Source organism: Amborella trichopoda, chromosome 10, assembly GCF_054954075.1.
Source record: "Amborella trichopoda isolate Santa Cruz 75 chromosome 10, AtrichopodaSantaCruz75HAP2 v2.0, whole genome shotgun sequence".
NCBI classification, from domain to species: domain Eukaryota; kingdom Viridiplantae; phylum Streptophyta; class Magnoliopsida; order Amborellales; family Amborellaceae; genus Amborella; species Amborella trichopoda.
In genome coordinates, this window is record NC_142345.1 from 31,889,165 (window position 1) to 31,905,045 (window position 15,881).

A 15,881-nucleotide genomic window follows, 5' to 3' on the forward strand; every position below is an offset into this window, starting at 1 on the left:
AAAATTAGAATTTTGAAAATTCGCATGCATTTGAATAATTTATACAATGATAACAAAATTTTATATTTTATTTATTAATTTATTTGCATTATAAATTATGTACCTTACTATTTTTCTTACAGTTGTCAATAATATATTTTAAATTAGATGATATTATAAGATATTTTGGATTTGTTATTGTTTTTGTAATAAAATAATTATAAAATATAAACCAACAATTTTAATTTCAGTATATAAGATTATAGTTAGTTAGGTTGTAATAACTTTGGATTAACGTTAGTTAGATTGTAATAATTTTTTATTAATGTTAGTTAGGTTGTAATGATTTGGATTTTTTTTAGTGGATTAGGGTTTTTCGTCAATTCAAAATTTTGGTCGCTATTTTTTTATCGATTTAATCCATTATTTATTGTAGTCCACGTATAATTATATAATTCAACCATAATAATTCTATGATTTTTCTTGTGTGACGTAAATTTAATGATTAACATAAGTTCATACAGAAAAAGAACATCTCAATATTCGCATATTAATGAAAAAAATGAAAGTTAATAATGTAATATCCCTATTTCTTATTGGATTCTTAAAAAAAAATATTTATAATGAATTTTAATAATTTTTTTAGATTTTTTTTAAAGTTTAATCTGACCGATTCGATCGATTTTCGATTCGGATTGCCGATTCACCGATCCAGATAGATTTTTGAAGTGCCCGATCCGAGGCACCGATCTATTTTTTAAACCATTGGTTTAAAGCTTTGGCTCTATATAAACTTTTTCTTTATTTAAATGGCTTTTAAATATGCACTTCTTTTATTCACAAAGCAAAATTTGAAAACACAAAACATTTTTTTTTTAAGCGAAAATATATCCGTAGAGCTTATTTTTTAGAACAGTTTCCTAGTGTCCCCTGAACTTTGAAGACTATCTTGTGACATAAAAGTTTTCAAGAACGTTTCTTGCAACCCCCTCAACAGGTAAATCCCAAATGCACCCACGATCTATCTCATTTCTCTCTCTCCCTCCAACCTGTCTCCTCTCATGCCCTGCCCTGCCCTCTCTTCCTTGAACCTCTCTCTCACTCACCCCCCCTCCCTTCAAACCCTCTCTACTCCTAGACCCAGAAGCCTGCAATCAAAGCATGACTCATTTTCCGGTTATTTTTTCATCTGAACTAAGAAAAATCCTAAGATACCTTGATGGAAATTATCTTTCCTGATGAACCTCGTTATTGACATTAAAAAACCCATTCACTAAAACTAGCAGGGTCGCCGTCTTAGCAGCACCGACTTCTGCTGGCCCTGCCCTCATTGAAATGGAGAAAGCTATAGTCTTCGACTTTAATCTCACTCTCCCCATCATCGCCATCAAAGGAGGTAAAAGAGGAGGAAGCTGCAGCCGTGATGAACGCGATGAGGGCAGAGATATCAGAGGCCCTGAATCAGATGAAGACGGAGGTGATTGTGGATTTGAAGGTGAAGATGGCAGGGGCCGAAGAAGGTGAAGATCATAAATGCCATTGACTCCGAGTTTGTGGCCCTTGGAGAATATAAAAAACGGCATGGACAAGAAACTACTGGTGTCTTGTGACCAATTTGGTGCTTTCTTCGTCCTCTCTCTCTAAATGGTTAGTGAATGAAGGGTGAGGCTTTGGCAAACCATCGTTGAAGAAATACAGAAATGAGAGAACACGAAGATGGAAAACAATCATATTCTCAAGCCTAAAGAGATTTGATGAAAAACAATCATATTCCCAAGCCTAAAGAAGACTCTTGACCTTGCCACTAAGCTACTGGGCCATACCTAAACCCCTCTAAATTTTAGAGAACCTCATATCTCTTTCTAGATATATTGTCCCTCCATTAATGGGGACTTGTGAAGACCATGTGTGCTGCTCCATTACACCTGAAAAATCAACGGAAAATCTGCCATGAAAATTTGGATAGAACGAGGTTTTCTGTATCAAAGAGCAGTAGATTAGAGAGAGAAAATGGGGGGCTGGGGGAGAGAGACAAGATAGAGAGAGAGAGCGAGGGTTTTAGGGGAGAGAGGCTCTGAGAATGATAAAGAGGTTCAGGGAAAGAAGATGTAAAGGGAGAGGGCCTATGAGAGAGAATTAAGATAGGGGGTAAAATGAAAGAGAGAGAGAGGGTCGGTGCATTTGGTATTTAGGATTTTATTTAGGATAGCAAATTGGTACTAAAAGCATCAAACGATGTTGAAGGGGTTGGAACAAACGTTTTTGAAAACTTTAATACCGCAAGATAGTGTTCAGAGTTCAGAGCATATTGGGAAACTGTTCTAAAAATCAGGGTCTACGGAGATACTTTCTCTTTTTTTTAACCCTAGGCTATTCATTTAACAAGATGCTTAGATTTAGATTTGATGTTTTTTTTTTCAAATTTTGTAGATATCTTTGTTATCGTTGCATTCACAATTTTGAAAAAGAAAAAAGAGTTTGTAAAAGCCTTAATCTCAAAATTCACTAAAAGGACAATTTAGTTCATTGTTAAGAGAGACTCTTGACCATATATAGAGTGTAATTTGATCTACTTGTTTTTTTTTTTTTTCTTTTTTCTGAATTTGACTATTGGAAAGAGGAGAATGCACATGTGCAAGATTTAAAATGGGTCGATAATTTCAATCCAAAAAAAATCACCAAAGTATGTCTTTTATGCAAGGAATTGTTTAACGTGCTCTACGTTATACGCTGTAGTGAAGTAAACCTTAAGGGTCGAAATCCCAAGAAAAAAAAAGGCAACCACGAAACCAGAAAGGCCAAAAATTTAGGAAAAACAAAAGGAGATACGACCAGTGTTATCAGGACTGGATTGGCCATCAAACGTTTTTTTTTTCTGGTGAAAAATGATCCAACCAGCAGCAAAACTAGAGGGATCCGATTGTTACAAAAAGAAAATAAAATAAAAGAAATATAATAGTTCAACAATATACAATGTATCAATTTTTTTTGTCCAACCACATTTAGTTGCTTGAACCAGTTAAAACCTGATTTGACCAGATTTTTACCTTTGGACTAAATTGACCGAAGCACTTGTCAGCGGTCCAACCGGTCGGACTACTGGTTCAGTCCGGTCACAATCACTACAGAAAAATAAGGGAGATCAACTAATGTAAGAAAAGCTATAAATAAATTTAACGCCAAAGAACTATTCAAAAAGAAAAAGAAATAAAGCCAACAAAAAAGAACAAGTAATCAGTCAGGAAAGCGATTTTTTCTCAATTGCAGTCTTTTGAGTTCGATTGCTCCCACTGCCCAACAAAAAAAACAAAAAATTCGTCAGATACATAAAACTCTGTTATTTTATCATCAGCTTCTTAAATTTAAATTATCGCAAACATACTAAAATGAAGATCTAAGAATACGATACCATCAAAAACAATTTTGATCTTTCAAAATTGTAATACATGCTGAGAAAACATTGAGAACCAGCTATCAATCAACCAATAGGTATATCCAGTGCTCGTAGGACATCCTTGAACTCAAATTCATGAGTGTCTTTGTTAAAACGCTCGACCAATTTGTAACGCTCATCATTCAAATAGAATGAGTGCATGGTCTCAAGAAGCCTCCTTCCCTCCTCGTCCTCGAGCTTGCTAGGGAGCACAATATCCCCACGTATGAGCACCACATCCTTGCTTGAAGCGAATTCTGTATAATAAGTCACTGTCAAATATGGAGCAGCTTGCGTTCCTCTTGCCTTGTAGTCCTCAAGACCAGTGATAAGCATGTGGGGTAACCGTGCTGCAAAATGAGATTATCTTCATTCTAATATATAAACAAAAAACAAAAGTGAAATTACATAATCATATGGAATACGGTATGCTGTACTTGTACAAACAGACTATGGATTCCCCTCTGGAGACAGTGTACATAATGCATTGGATTATGGTACAGATCCATAGAATATATCCACATAGAGGCACAGGATAAATGGAGTCTAGAATGTATAACCTGCTTAAGAACATTTCTATTGCTGGTTGCTGATGACTAATAAGATCCTGCTTAAATGTAGATAATCTCGGATTCCCACATTGAGATCAAAATACAAGGACTGTCGTTTATATTCTCCAGTCTCTTAGGGGGCATATTTTGCAAGAAGGTTCATTGGGAAGTGCCGTTCATCATCGGATACTATTATATTTGGAAACTTCTTAATTAGGCAAAGACATGCATCTATACTACATTCTGAGGCAGATACAAATTTAAGTGGCGAACAAGCAAAAAGAAAAAAAAATTGATTCTTTCCAAAAACAGGTAGGAGCGTGTAATCCCCACTGATCCACCCAAAAAAAAAACTCAACAATACAAGAAGCAAATACTGGAATAAAATACCATAAAGGAAGCCTGTTCCATAAACCGGGATACTCAATAAGCACAGAAAATTATGCCATGGTCACAGAACCATAGAAAATATATGGTACAACCGTATAAGGGTCATATGTGTCGTCTATTGAATGGATGGACTGGAGATAGTGGAATCCACAAGAACATGACGACCAAATGACATATACTGTATGCTCATCATCATATATCCATCGATTGGACAACGACACACTTGTGACCATAATTTTTCTATGGTCCTACAGATCATTGTATAGTTTCCCATAAATAGAGACTCTTAGTAGTTTATTTGCTCAACCAAATTACTTTGCTACTAGCAGAAGTAGTGATATCAGTTATGAAGGAAGGTGGTTTGAGTGGATTTGGCCAGACAAATCATCATCATATCAAAACTTTTTCTCAACTAATTGGAGTTGGCTATGGCTGAACAAATATGACACTGATTTAGAAATTGGGACACTTTGAAAGATCTTTAAAAAATATGGACGTGGATTGTGAAGTTGATAGTTATCTACCAACAGGCAGCACTAGAGGAAAGGTATCTTCCTTTGCAAGAAAGTCAGACCTTGAATCCTTTCTTGAGACATTTAAACTGAACCATGACCTGCGGAGCATGTAAATGGTTCCCATTCGAGCAAACTGAAAAGACTTGATAAATTAAATTATGCCATGCCCATGCGTGGAATACAAGACGTCTTTATGGACATAAATGTCATCTACTTGAAAAGATAATTCATTTGGTCTAGCTCAAGTTAAAATTTAACCTTATTCATGCACAGGCGATTGAGAGAGAGAGAGAGCATGCTAATCTAGTGTACAAAAAATACATATTTGGTCCTATACTTTATGGACATAAATGTCATCTACTTGAAAATATATAAATTAAATTATGCCTGTCCATGCGTGGAATACAAGAAATCTTTATGGGCATAAATGTCATCTACTTGAAAAGATAATTCATTTGGTTTAGCTCAAGTTAAAATTTAACCTTATTCATGCACAGGTGATTGAGAGAGAGAGAGAGAGAGAGAGAGAGAGAGAGAGAGCAAGCTAATCTAGTGTACAAAATATACATATTTGGTCATATACTTTATGCTAATCTTTATAGACATAAATGGATATAAATGTCATCTACTACTCACATCGAGTGAGAGAGAGAGAAAGCATGCTAATCTAGTGTACAAAATATACATATTTGGTCATATATGAACATTTTGAGAATACATGTAGAGCACTTGTATACTGGTCGAGAATCCAAGACCCTGCAAGTCAATTTGGCTAGCCAAGGTCAACATTATATGGAAAAGACCTCAACAAGGGACAAGTCAGCATAATCATGATCAAGTCTAGCCGACCTGGAGAGCCCAATACTACCACATTGGGAGGAGACATGAGGAAACTGAACGTGAAATACTCCAGAGGGAAAATGAAAAAGAGGAAAGAAAACCTAAGCCTTCATAAATCCTTTGAACTACTAAAAAAAGCCAAATTCTAAAAGTATTCACAAATTTTCTAAATAACAAGAATCGGTTTTTTCATCTATAATAAGTTTTAATAAACATTATTTAGTAGTATTTTACTTTTTATTTCTCACGAAACTCAGTCATGTTTCTTTAAAAGTAGCAGGGGTGGCACCACAGAAGTTGCATGAATTAGCAAAAAAACTCAAAGCCTAATCATATAAGGTCGCCGATGCGTAGATCCAAGATCAAGGGTGAAGAATTGGGAATCACATGGAGGAAGTCATAATATACAAGTTGAAACTTGATCTGATTTTAAAGAAGCCATTAAAAGGAAAGCAGAACTTCACTAAATGTCACTGTCTGCATATCCAGATGTAGGAAAGAGGGCCCTACAAGCACTCTGTTAAATTAGCAAGCAGTTTGGAATTAAGGTTTCAAAGTCACAATGTTACATAATTTGCACCCAGATCACACAAGCAGTAAACTGACAACTACTGAAACTCACTGGATTCAACTAGGTGGCTGAAAAATCGTGAAACATCAAATGCAAATAGGACATCAAACTACTCCTGGAATATGGTTTCCTGAGTGTCTGTAAAGATCATGATAGAAGTGGATGCAAATATTTTAGGCTCTTTAGGGTGGAGTAGCACTTTTTCACCAATTGTTTGCTTGTTTTCTGCAAGGAAAAGGAATATGTTTCCACGTAAACAAAGAAAAAAAATCATTTTAGATTCATTCCTACAATGTCCTTGTAACCTCAATATGATATGGTTGAAGGGGATAAAGAGGTCACCTTGGACAAACATGGTTGTGTATCCAGATCCTCTCCATAAAGGAACTACAAAGTGCTGGCTACAGAAATAAGAAGCATGTCATGAGCAGTACGGTTATAAATGCAGTTCATTTTAATGAAAGAAAAATTTAAAAAGTAAATCACCAAGGATTGGTTCGCTGCACAAGCAAATTATACAGGCTCCTCTTCATGGACGCGTGTATATGACCTCGCCCCAAGTGATACTGTAAAATATGTCATGAACAAGAAATCTATTCCATTAGGTTAAGCCTGAGAGTTCAAAACTGTAAGCTACAAGACAATTACTTCAGAAGTACTTATAACAGACGACTGGAATGGTTATGGCACGATATCTTACCTCATAGAATAAATGAAAATGAACAATTATAATATATGAATTTAACCAAAAAATAATACTATATATAGAACAACATTACTAAATTCAAAGGCTGTACCTTCAATGATAACTCCATCAATGATATTCGAGAATTGGCAGTTCCCACCTGAGTGTCTCAAGAGATCAGCTACAAATGACAAACTACCCATAGGTGATCATCCCAAGGTCTTCACCATGGAATACATTGTGTAGTTAGGTGGAAGAACTTGCTGATAACCATTTCCTACATTGACGTTTCTTAAACTTATCTTCTTATGAGTTTCTTGAATACGTCAAGATCCCAAAGAGAATAGATGCTTTAAAGTTTGCTCCATTTGGCATTCCTTAAGATGTTGACTGTGGAGAAGATTAACAGAATACTTGATGACTGCTTCGTTAGAAGTAAGACCACCAAATGATACAATGATTTGTTACAGGAAGAAGAAAAATCCAAGTAGGGATTAGAAGACAGTAGCTAGGAGAGAGTATTTCAGATTTTCAGTCCCTAAGACCTATTGCTCATGGGGCCTCACCTACTCTAGAGACATTAAAGCTGAATTTCCATGGGAGCCTTTTAGGGAGCCCAGGCCACAGGAGGGTGGGGGGCATACTGAGGCATAAACGTGGTATGATCAGATGTGTTTTCTGATCCAATTACATATTCCAATCACTGGGGTGTTAGTAGAAATCACACAAGTTTCAAAAGGTTCTTCTGCTACTTCATGTAATTCTAGTAGCTCCTCGACCACTGTGGGTTAACTGGAATTGGGGCATAGTTACCCTGTGCCTCAGCATGGTTGGAACAACTTAGAGCTACAAGAGCAAGGTAACTGAGGCTGAGAAGCTTCTCCCTGCTCAACGCCTCCCTCCCCCCACCTATTTTTTTCCATTTGTAGTGCTTTATATTCCATTTCAAGATTATTCTTTTAACCTGTGTAGACATGTGCACATGTTTTCGCACTTTAACTTGTGTAGACATTTGTACATGTTTTAGCACTTTAACCTGTGTAGACATTTGTACATGTTTTCGCAATTTAACTTGTGTAGACATTTGTACATGTTTTCACACAAGAGCCAGCAGCACATGCTTTTCCAGATGAAACAAAAAAAAATCATTTTCTAATCGTTAACATAATGAGACTTCTGCGAAATTGATAGCATCAACCCTTCAACCTACCCCCCAGAAAATGACCATCAACTCCTCGAGAAATATACATCTTCCTCTTACAAAACCTAAAGCAATGTAATGTACCCTAAGATCTCAACTGTTGTCAGGAATGAATTAAGCAACTCCCAAAAGGTCAGCACCCCACAATACTTTGAAGCACCCATGTCCTTCAGACAAGTGAAGCAGAGAATACCCCATTTCATTGGGAGATAGTACCAAACCAATGCACACCAGAAAACCGACACTGTAGCCAACAAAGACCTGAGAAGGGGACTGGTTCTCCTGCAGCTTAGTGCCAAGACAAAGTTCCTTAACTAATAGTGAGAAAACTCACAAGTCACCCACAATGCTCCCCACTATAGCACTACGGAACAACCAGCTTGCAAATTAGAATTAGATATTTTTGAAGATGTCAAGATGTCCTGCATAAATTTTTCAAGAAAAAAAAAATAGAATCCAGAATTGTGCAAGAATGATATTAGATGATCATTCATATTCATCCATTTCTATGATATTAAGAAAAGTTAGACCAATAAAATCACAAACATTGCGAAAAAGAATAAATGTAGAGTCTATATCACCCTTTGAAAACCAGGACTACGAATGAGACTCTCCAGGGTCCTACTCGGCCAAGTTGGACTCCCAGACTCAGCTGAATCTTAATTAAAATATCAAGGAAATGTTTTGGCAGGTCAGAATCACTTTTCAGATTAGTCGTACCAACCCGGCAACCTGCTAAGTCTATATTACAAATTTGTCCTACTCAAGAAATATGCCAAAACACATCATTCATCAAGATCTACTTTGCAGACTATATCAGTTTAAGAACAGCATCAACTAAACTGATATGAATACATGAACGTAAACAATGTATACATTATATCTATTATTGTCTTCCAATGCCAGACAGAATCTGAAAAATTGGGTTAATTAATACCAGGCTCTCAACCATAGAATAGTCCAATGCTCTAGAATGGTAGCATACTAGAATTCTTAACCAACCGACCCCACTCTAATATGTTCCTAAATGCTCCTCAAAGGGCTAGTAAATATGGGTTAATCTTTTAGTTTCCAACAAAACTTTAATTCACAAAACCATGGGGAATGCAGCCTGGAGGCATGCGGAGAGGGATGGCACTAATACCCACTCACACCCTGGAGTAAGCTATTGGATTATATCCAACCACTAGTACGTCAGAAGATTGTCAGACCCAAGCCTGATTCGGATCCTCCTTCACTAATAAAAATTATCACCGTAACAGCCTAAAGCAGTCCCCCCAAGGCTATGAAAGCCCCTAATCCATTTACTAGCAGTCTAATGCCCTTCTCCTTACCCAAAAGCAGACCACAATACCCAATCACACAAGTTAAAAGAAATCCCATCTAAGAAGAAATAATGGCACCATAGAAAGGGGAACCTTAGGAATGCCATGCTAGAATATCCCCACAAATCTCAATGAAGAATTAGTTGTTCTTGCCATTAAAAAAATGGGGGAAATTATCAGAAATATGCCTTAATTTTTGCCTAATTAAAAAAAAATCCCATACTTTCATAAACCTCATCCATACCTTTTTTTTTTGTCATTTTTTATTTATTTTTTAACCAAAATAACCTTCACAGTAGTATTGCCATGAAGACATGATGCACCACGGTACTTCAAGTGCCGTGATGACTTTCAAAGATTATACGGTACTTAATGATGCCTTAGCATCATGGGAGTTTTTTACCGTAATTATCAGGAGAAGAGGAAGAGGAGGAGGAAGACCATCAACTGGAGGAGAGGATTTCTTCATAGGGGGTGAGTGCACTCTTAGAGAAAGCAAGGTGAGTGAAAGTGGCGGATTGCAAGCCTTGTTTAACAACTTTGGGTGGGGAAAGGAGGGGGAAGAGAGAGATTGGTCATTTATCTCTCCATGAGAGTGCTGAGTGTTGAGAAAGAACAAGATGCATAGAGAGAGAGGTCCAGTTACGTCTTTCCAAAGGCGCCCTAGTCACAAATTTGGTGATTGCACGGGGTTGTGGAGCTCGACTATTTCTTATTTAAAAATCCCATGTATTAATTTTTCGTAATATAGCCTATGAATTAACTGTCCTTTCTTTGCTTTTACGTTGCAAATTTCCCTTTTCCTACACCTCCAGAGAGCTTGGCTCTAGAAGAAGCTGAAGGATGCTTGAAAGTCCTTGATGCACCGGATAGCAAGGGAAGACTTACGTCTCTCGGGAAGGCCATGGCTCGCTATCCAATAAGCCCTCGCCATTCCCGTATGATTTTAACAAGCTATTCAAATTATAAACAAAAAATCAGGCTATGCTAGAGCAAACCTAGTTCTAGCTTTCTGCTGCAGCTGCAGCAGCTCTGAGCTCATCAATCCTTTTTGATGGACCACCATGATACGGATAGGGATAGAGAGAAAAAGAAATTGGGTGATGACATGGGTAATGCTCAGGCGAAATTGGGGAAGACGAATGAGAGGGCTTAGCATCTAGAAAGAAGTTCTCTAACCCTAGCAGTGATGCTCTCACTCTAGCTAATGCATTACGTTTGTTTGAAGCTTCAAAAAAGCCCTCGGAGTTCTGCTCGGCATATGGTGTTATTGGAAGCTTGGGGTGAGAGGTTTCTTCAACATGGGTGCAAAAGCTTCTGCTATGAGTGGGCCGAGGTCTCGAAGAGGGTTTCAGCTTCAAATTCCAAGAGCTGAAGCCCAATGTCGAAATCGACTCGACACTCTGAAGAAGAAATTTAAGAGAGAAAAACAGAGAATTGCAGAGGCCAAGGCTCTAGGACATAATCTGAACCGGGTCGTCATGAAGCCCTTTTAGCATCACGGTAACTTTTTAACAGTAATTATCATAATAATTATCACGTCAATTTTAAGTACCGTGATGCATCATGCCTTCACGGTAATACGACTACTGTGAAGGCTATTTTGGTAAAAAAATTATCAAAATTGAGGAAAAAGGGTGTGGACAAGGTTTATGAAAGTTGGGGGTTTTTTTCCGATTAGGTGACAAATTAAGGTATATTTCTGATAATTTCCAAAAAAAAGCGATTAGGGTATACCAGGTGTTTGTCACTGACAAGATTTACATCATAATAAAACGCATTTTAGATCGTTTTTAGCATTTCATCAAATGTTTTCTTGGCATTTGGGGCTGTTGCAGCAATGAATTTTGCAACCCCAATGACGTTTTTGCAAATAATATAAAAGGAGTAATTCTTATACTATTATTTCACAATAGAGCACAATCTGTGGTTACCCTTTCTGCTTTAACTAAAAATTGAACTTAACTTTATCCAACAATCCGAAAATACTTTCAATCTTTTGAAAGGAAAAAGTAAGATGTAGCAGAAAATTTTCAACACCATCTACATCAATGAATATTGGTAATTGTTAGAACATGAAAGCTATCCAAAACCACAGAAAATGCTTCTGACTAATCTAAGACTCTTAAGTTCCAGCTTCTAAGCAACTCGGATGAGGAACAAAACAGCTCGCCTTTAACAAAACAAAAATGCTTGAACATTTTCCAGTCCCTACACATTTGCATTTTAGAAAACCTACAGACATGATTCATTATAGGCCATAAATTCCAAGAAATTCAGAAAAATAAATATTCAACTATTTATGTTCTAAATAAATTACAATTGTTTAATAAAAGAAAGAACCAAAGCCATAAAGAGAAGAATATTTACCTCATTCCAGATGGTAATGAGATCCTCAGAAGATAAAGTCTCAGCCCTCTGAAGGTCGATGATGGAGTCCAAGGACTTGGGCTGAAGGGCTGAATATCCAGTTGCAAAGCTCAACGCTCTACAGACACCAAGGTACGTCCATTTGACAACTTCTGAGGGCAACCCTTGCTGGACAAGGTCAGTTCCCAAAGGAGGTAGCGGACTGCAAATTGAGCCATGAAAAGCAGCAGCAGCAGCAGAAGCAGGATATTTCCTGAGAGACAGAGTTACATGAGCGACAGATTGCTTGATGGTCATTGATATCCGATGCATGTTGATGGCCCTAAGTTGGATTCAAAAGGCCACTGGAGACACCAGCAACAAAGGTTCATTAGGACCAGGCTTATATAATGTCCTTATTTATAGTATTATTAAATAGAAAGGGAGAAAAGGAGAGAATGGGCTATTTCAAAAATTTAGTATAACATATGGATAAATAATAGATGAAATTGTATACAATGAGACCATTTATGCTTGGTATAAGGAGGTCACAAGTACTGGTAACGATCCAAAATGGGCCATTCTCTAGGTTATAGCTGCCCAATTTCACATATGGTCAAGATTAATTGTGACTTCCTTGTACGAAAGGCAAATGGTTTCATTGTATACTTTTTCATAGTGGATAGTCTCTATTTTATAGAATTATGCCATCTAAAGAGGGGTGTTACAGAAAAATGAATATACTTAGGCTAGCGTTGGCCTCGGGTTGGGTAGGGCTAGGGCCCCAGCCGAGGCCTGCCGCTAGCACAATCAGGGCCGAGGTAGGTTGGGCCCCAGCTGAGGCCCGACACTAGCCCAATCAGGGCTGGGCCGGGCCAAATAAAAAAGAAAATTAAATCAAGGAAAGGTAAAAAGAAAAAAGAGGGCCAGGTCGGTCGAACTGTGCCAATCTTGTCTTGGCCCAACATAACCCTCAGGGCCTCAGGCCACATTTTGTGGTCCCAGGCCCTAGCTTGGAGCCCGGGTGAGACCACCTACCCATTACCACCCTTAACTTAGACTATGTTTGGCAATTGAGAAAACTGGATAAAATAACCCATTTTCTCAGTTACCATGCATTACTGTTATTGTGTAAGAGAGAATATAATTGGTGCATTATTACGAGGTCCCTACTTCTCCACAAGCCTTGCCTTTTATCCTCCATGGTTCCTATTTAATTTTCACCTCACGAATCTCCGCTTTCCATCATTAATGGAACTCAAGATCTTTGTTTTCTTTGCAAAGTCTACCTTATTTTATCAATGAGGAGCTTGAAGCCTATCATATGCTTGTGGATATTTCCAAGTGATTGTTCAGTGCTTATTGGGTCATGTATGAGTGCTTTTTGATTGGGTCATATATTGTTTTTTAGTGAGTCATGTATTGGGGCTTATTGGGGTTTTGTTTGTCTGAGATTGCAATTTATGTGCTAAAGCGCATTTTGTCTTGTTTGACTCCAAGGAAAATGCCCACCAAATGGTGTTCGGTTTTTCATGCTTAGTGGAGAGTCACATTCTAAGGGGCAGTTTTGCTCCATGGAAACAAGTCTCTTGGAGTGCCGCATTGCATGCTTAGGATGGAAAGTCAAAGACCTCAGACCCTGTTTGGTAACTGAGATAGTTGTGAATCTCGGTGCCTGAGAAAGAGGTAGAAGTAGAAAACTGGCTGCCGGAAACTGAGAACCCTTGTTTAGTAACATGCCTGTGAAAACCGGGGAAATTTGTTGCTAGCAAATTCACCTGTTTGCTAACCTAGAAAGTTGGAAAGTCCACATATATATTCATTTTGCAAGATCCACATATGCATTTTGAAAGTCCAATAACTATTTTCCCTGTGTCTTCCAACAATTAAAGCAAAGTGGCATTACATAGCTAATCAACCATGAAATTTCTACCAATCAAACAAACAGAAAATAGAACAAACGTATACAAGAATACAAGAATTGATGAAGTATACAATCCTTTGGAATTTCATTGAGAATCAATCCTCAAAATCATTATGCAAGATCTACATGTTTTAACTACTTCATGTCTCGTAAATATTTACAAATTATCTATGTTTTTATTGTTTATATAGTTATTACTACATTCCAAGGACTGGGCAACCGTTCATATTTATGGCTGTTCATATTTATCGCTACTCAATCATGAAATTCTTAAAATTTATCTTCAAGTCTTATTACCATTGTAAATCCACCTTGTAGGTACCAATGAAGCACCTAATGATCACTTTACCATATCTACAAGCACGTGATAGGCATCAAAGCTACTATTGAAAATATTACATAGCAAGCCATACATTTCATTCACGAGAATCAACTATGAAAGTAATAATCACATCAGAACATAATTTCTCATATAATTCCATACATTTTATTCACAAAATCAGAGCATAATTTCTAATACTATGCAAAAAAAAAAATCATAGCTCCGAGATTAAAATTGAAAGTAACAAAGAAAAATGAAAATTAATAAAGAAGAAGAAAAGCAATAAAGATGAAGATTAATAGTAATAAATAAAGAAAAAACGAAGATTAAGAAAAAAGACACTCACCGAAAACTCCCTCTCCCTCACAACCCAAAAAAGAAAAAGTGGACGCCCTCCCTTCCAAACTCTAAATCCTCCTTGTTCACTACCATATTTTGTTGTACATGTAGACGAGTAAGAATCGCAAAAAGTAAATGGGAGTGATAAACACAGATGAAAAGTCGAATCACTGGACGTACCTGAGATGTCTTCAACGGCTTAAGCTACAGAGAGAGTGCGTACAGCATTGGGGCTGCAGAGAGAGATTAAAGGCGCTTGGGTAGGGGAGAGAGACCATGGCTCTCTCCATCATTTTGAGTAAAAAATCAGATCACTCTGTTTCCCTGGTATAGCACTATAATTTATCCTTCTTGATTACGCTCTATGTTTTGTTAGGATTGGAAAAGCTTTGTTTCAAAACATTTCTTATTCATCGTATTTGTTGCTAATCTATTTATAAAAAGTAGACTTTTTTAGTCCACACATGTTTTATTTCATGTTTTTCTTCATTTTTACCGACTCTTACTCTAACGTGGCATTGAGGTGTTACAACAGACCCTCTCTCCCTCTTTTTGAGATTTTACGTACGCCATTGGACCGTCAATTTTTCATGGTTTTTAAATTTTTATACATCCATTCGATTTAAGCTTTAAATTTTATAATTAAGTATGAGAATATAATTTAAGACTATCATAAAACAAATCATATTTCTTGATACTATTTGAAGGTGGGTTCTAATTTGATTGTTTAGAGCCTCGGCTCTATACAAACCGCACCCTTTTAAATGAATAAAGGATTTTCTCTGATTAGAATGGATGTGCATGATGAAGTGAATGATGGATTTTGTTTGGATGTGTTTCATTATAAGGAAATATATTCCCTCTCATGCATGGTTTTGTTGTAATCCGGTTAAGATTTTAATAATTTTATATAAAAAAAATTGATGTGTTATGTACCCAATCAAAGTTTGTTTTACTAATTGGAAGACTATTTTTTTTAGTGAAAAAGAAGTTGTTCTCGATCGATATTTTATTAAATCATATATCAATTGGATGATAAATTTTATAAAAAGAAAGAGAAGTATGTTTCCAATCGTTGTTTAATGATATAATACCGATTGGAAAGACGTATCATTATTTTGAGGCTATGGTTTTGTACAGATCTTATGAGGGAATTGTATTTCGATATGGTAGTATTATGAGAGTGTATTCGCCAAACCTCATTTGCATATTGGAATTTTATTGAGACGAGGGCGTTTAGCACTTCGAAGACGGCGAGCACCTCTCTTGCCTTCAAATCCACTGAACTTGATCCCAGTTAAATGAGAATTTTTGTCCACCATGGTTACTTCTAGAGATGTCTATTGAGAATTTTTGTCCACCATGGTTACTTCTAGAGATGTCTATTGATAACTCGCTAAACTATAAGAACCAAGACTGTGTACGACTAGATTAGTTTTGATGATGCACATTATTTA

At 36.8% G+C, this 15,881-nt stretch overlaps 1 protein-coding gene across 6 annotated transcripts; it reads right to left on the reverse strand.

Moving 5' to 3' along the window:
• Positions 1-1,488: 1,488 nt before the first annotated feature.
• Positions 1,489-15,003, reverse strand: LOC18446747 (ATP synthase F1 complex assembly factor). Of its 6 annotated transcripts, XR_002283127.2 has the most exons (9): positions 14,605-15,003; positions 14,432-14,510; positions 11,861-12,204; positions 6,766-6,845; positions 6,622-6,680; positions 3,389-3,762; positions 3,027-3,269; positions 1,803-1,904; positions 1,489-1,619 (listed from the first exon to the last, which is right to left on the reverse strand). XR_002283127.2 is itself a non-coding variant. In XM_011629681.3 (6 exons), the coding sequence occupies exons 3-6, from the start codon at positions 12,170-12,172 to the stop codon at positions 3,458-3,460; spliced, it is 756 nt and encodes a 251-aa protein (XP_011627983.2). In that variant the 5' UTR covers positions 12,173-12,204; positions 14,432-14,510; positions 14,605-15,003; the 3' UTR covers positions 2,831-3,457. The 6 variants fall into 6 exon arrangements, 1 of the variants encoding a protein (XP_011627983.2); XR_016041961.1 differs by lacking the exon at positions 14,432-14,510 and having other exon boundaries at positions 14,605-14,857; XR_002283126.2 differs by lacking the exon at positions 1,489-1,619 and having other exon boundaries at positions 1,681-1,904.
• Positions 15,004-15,881: the final 878 nt, after the last annotated feature.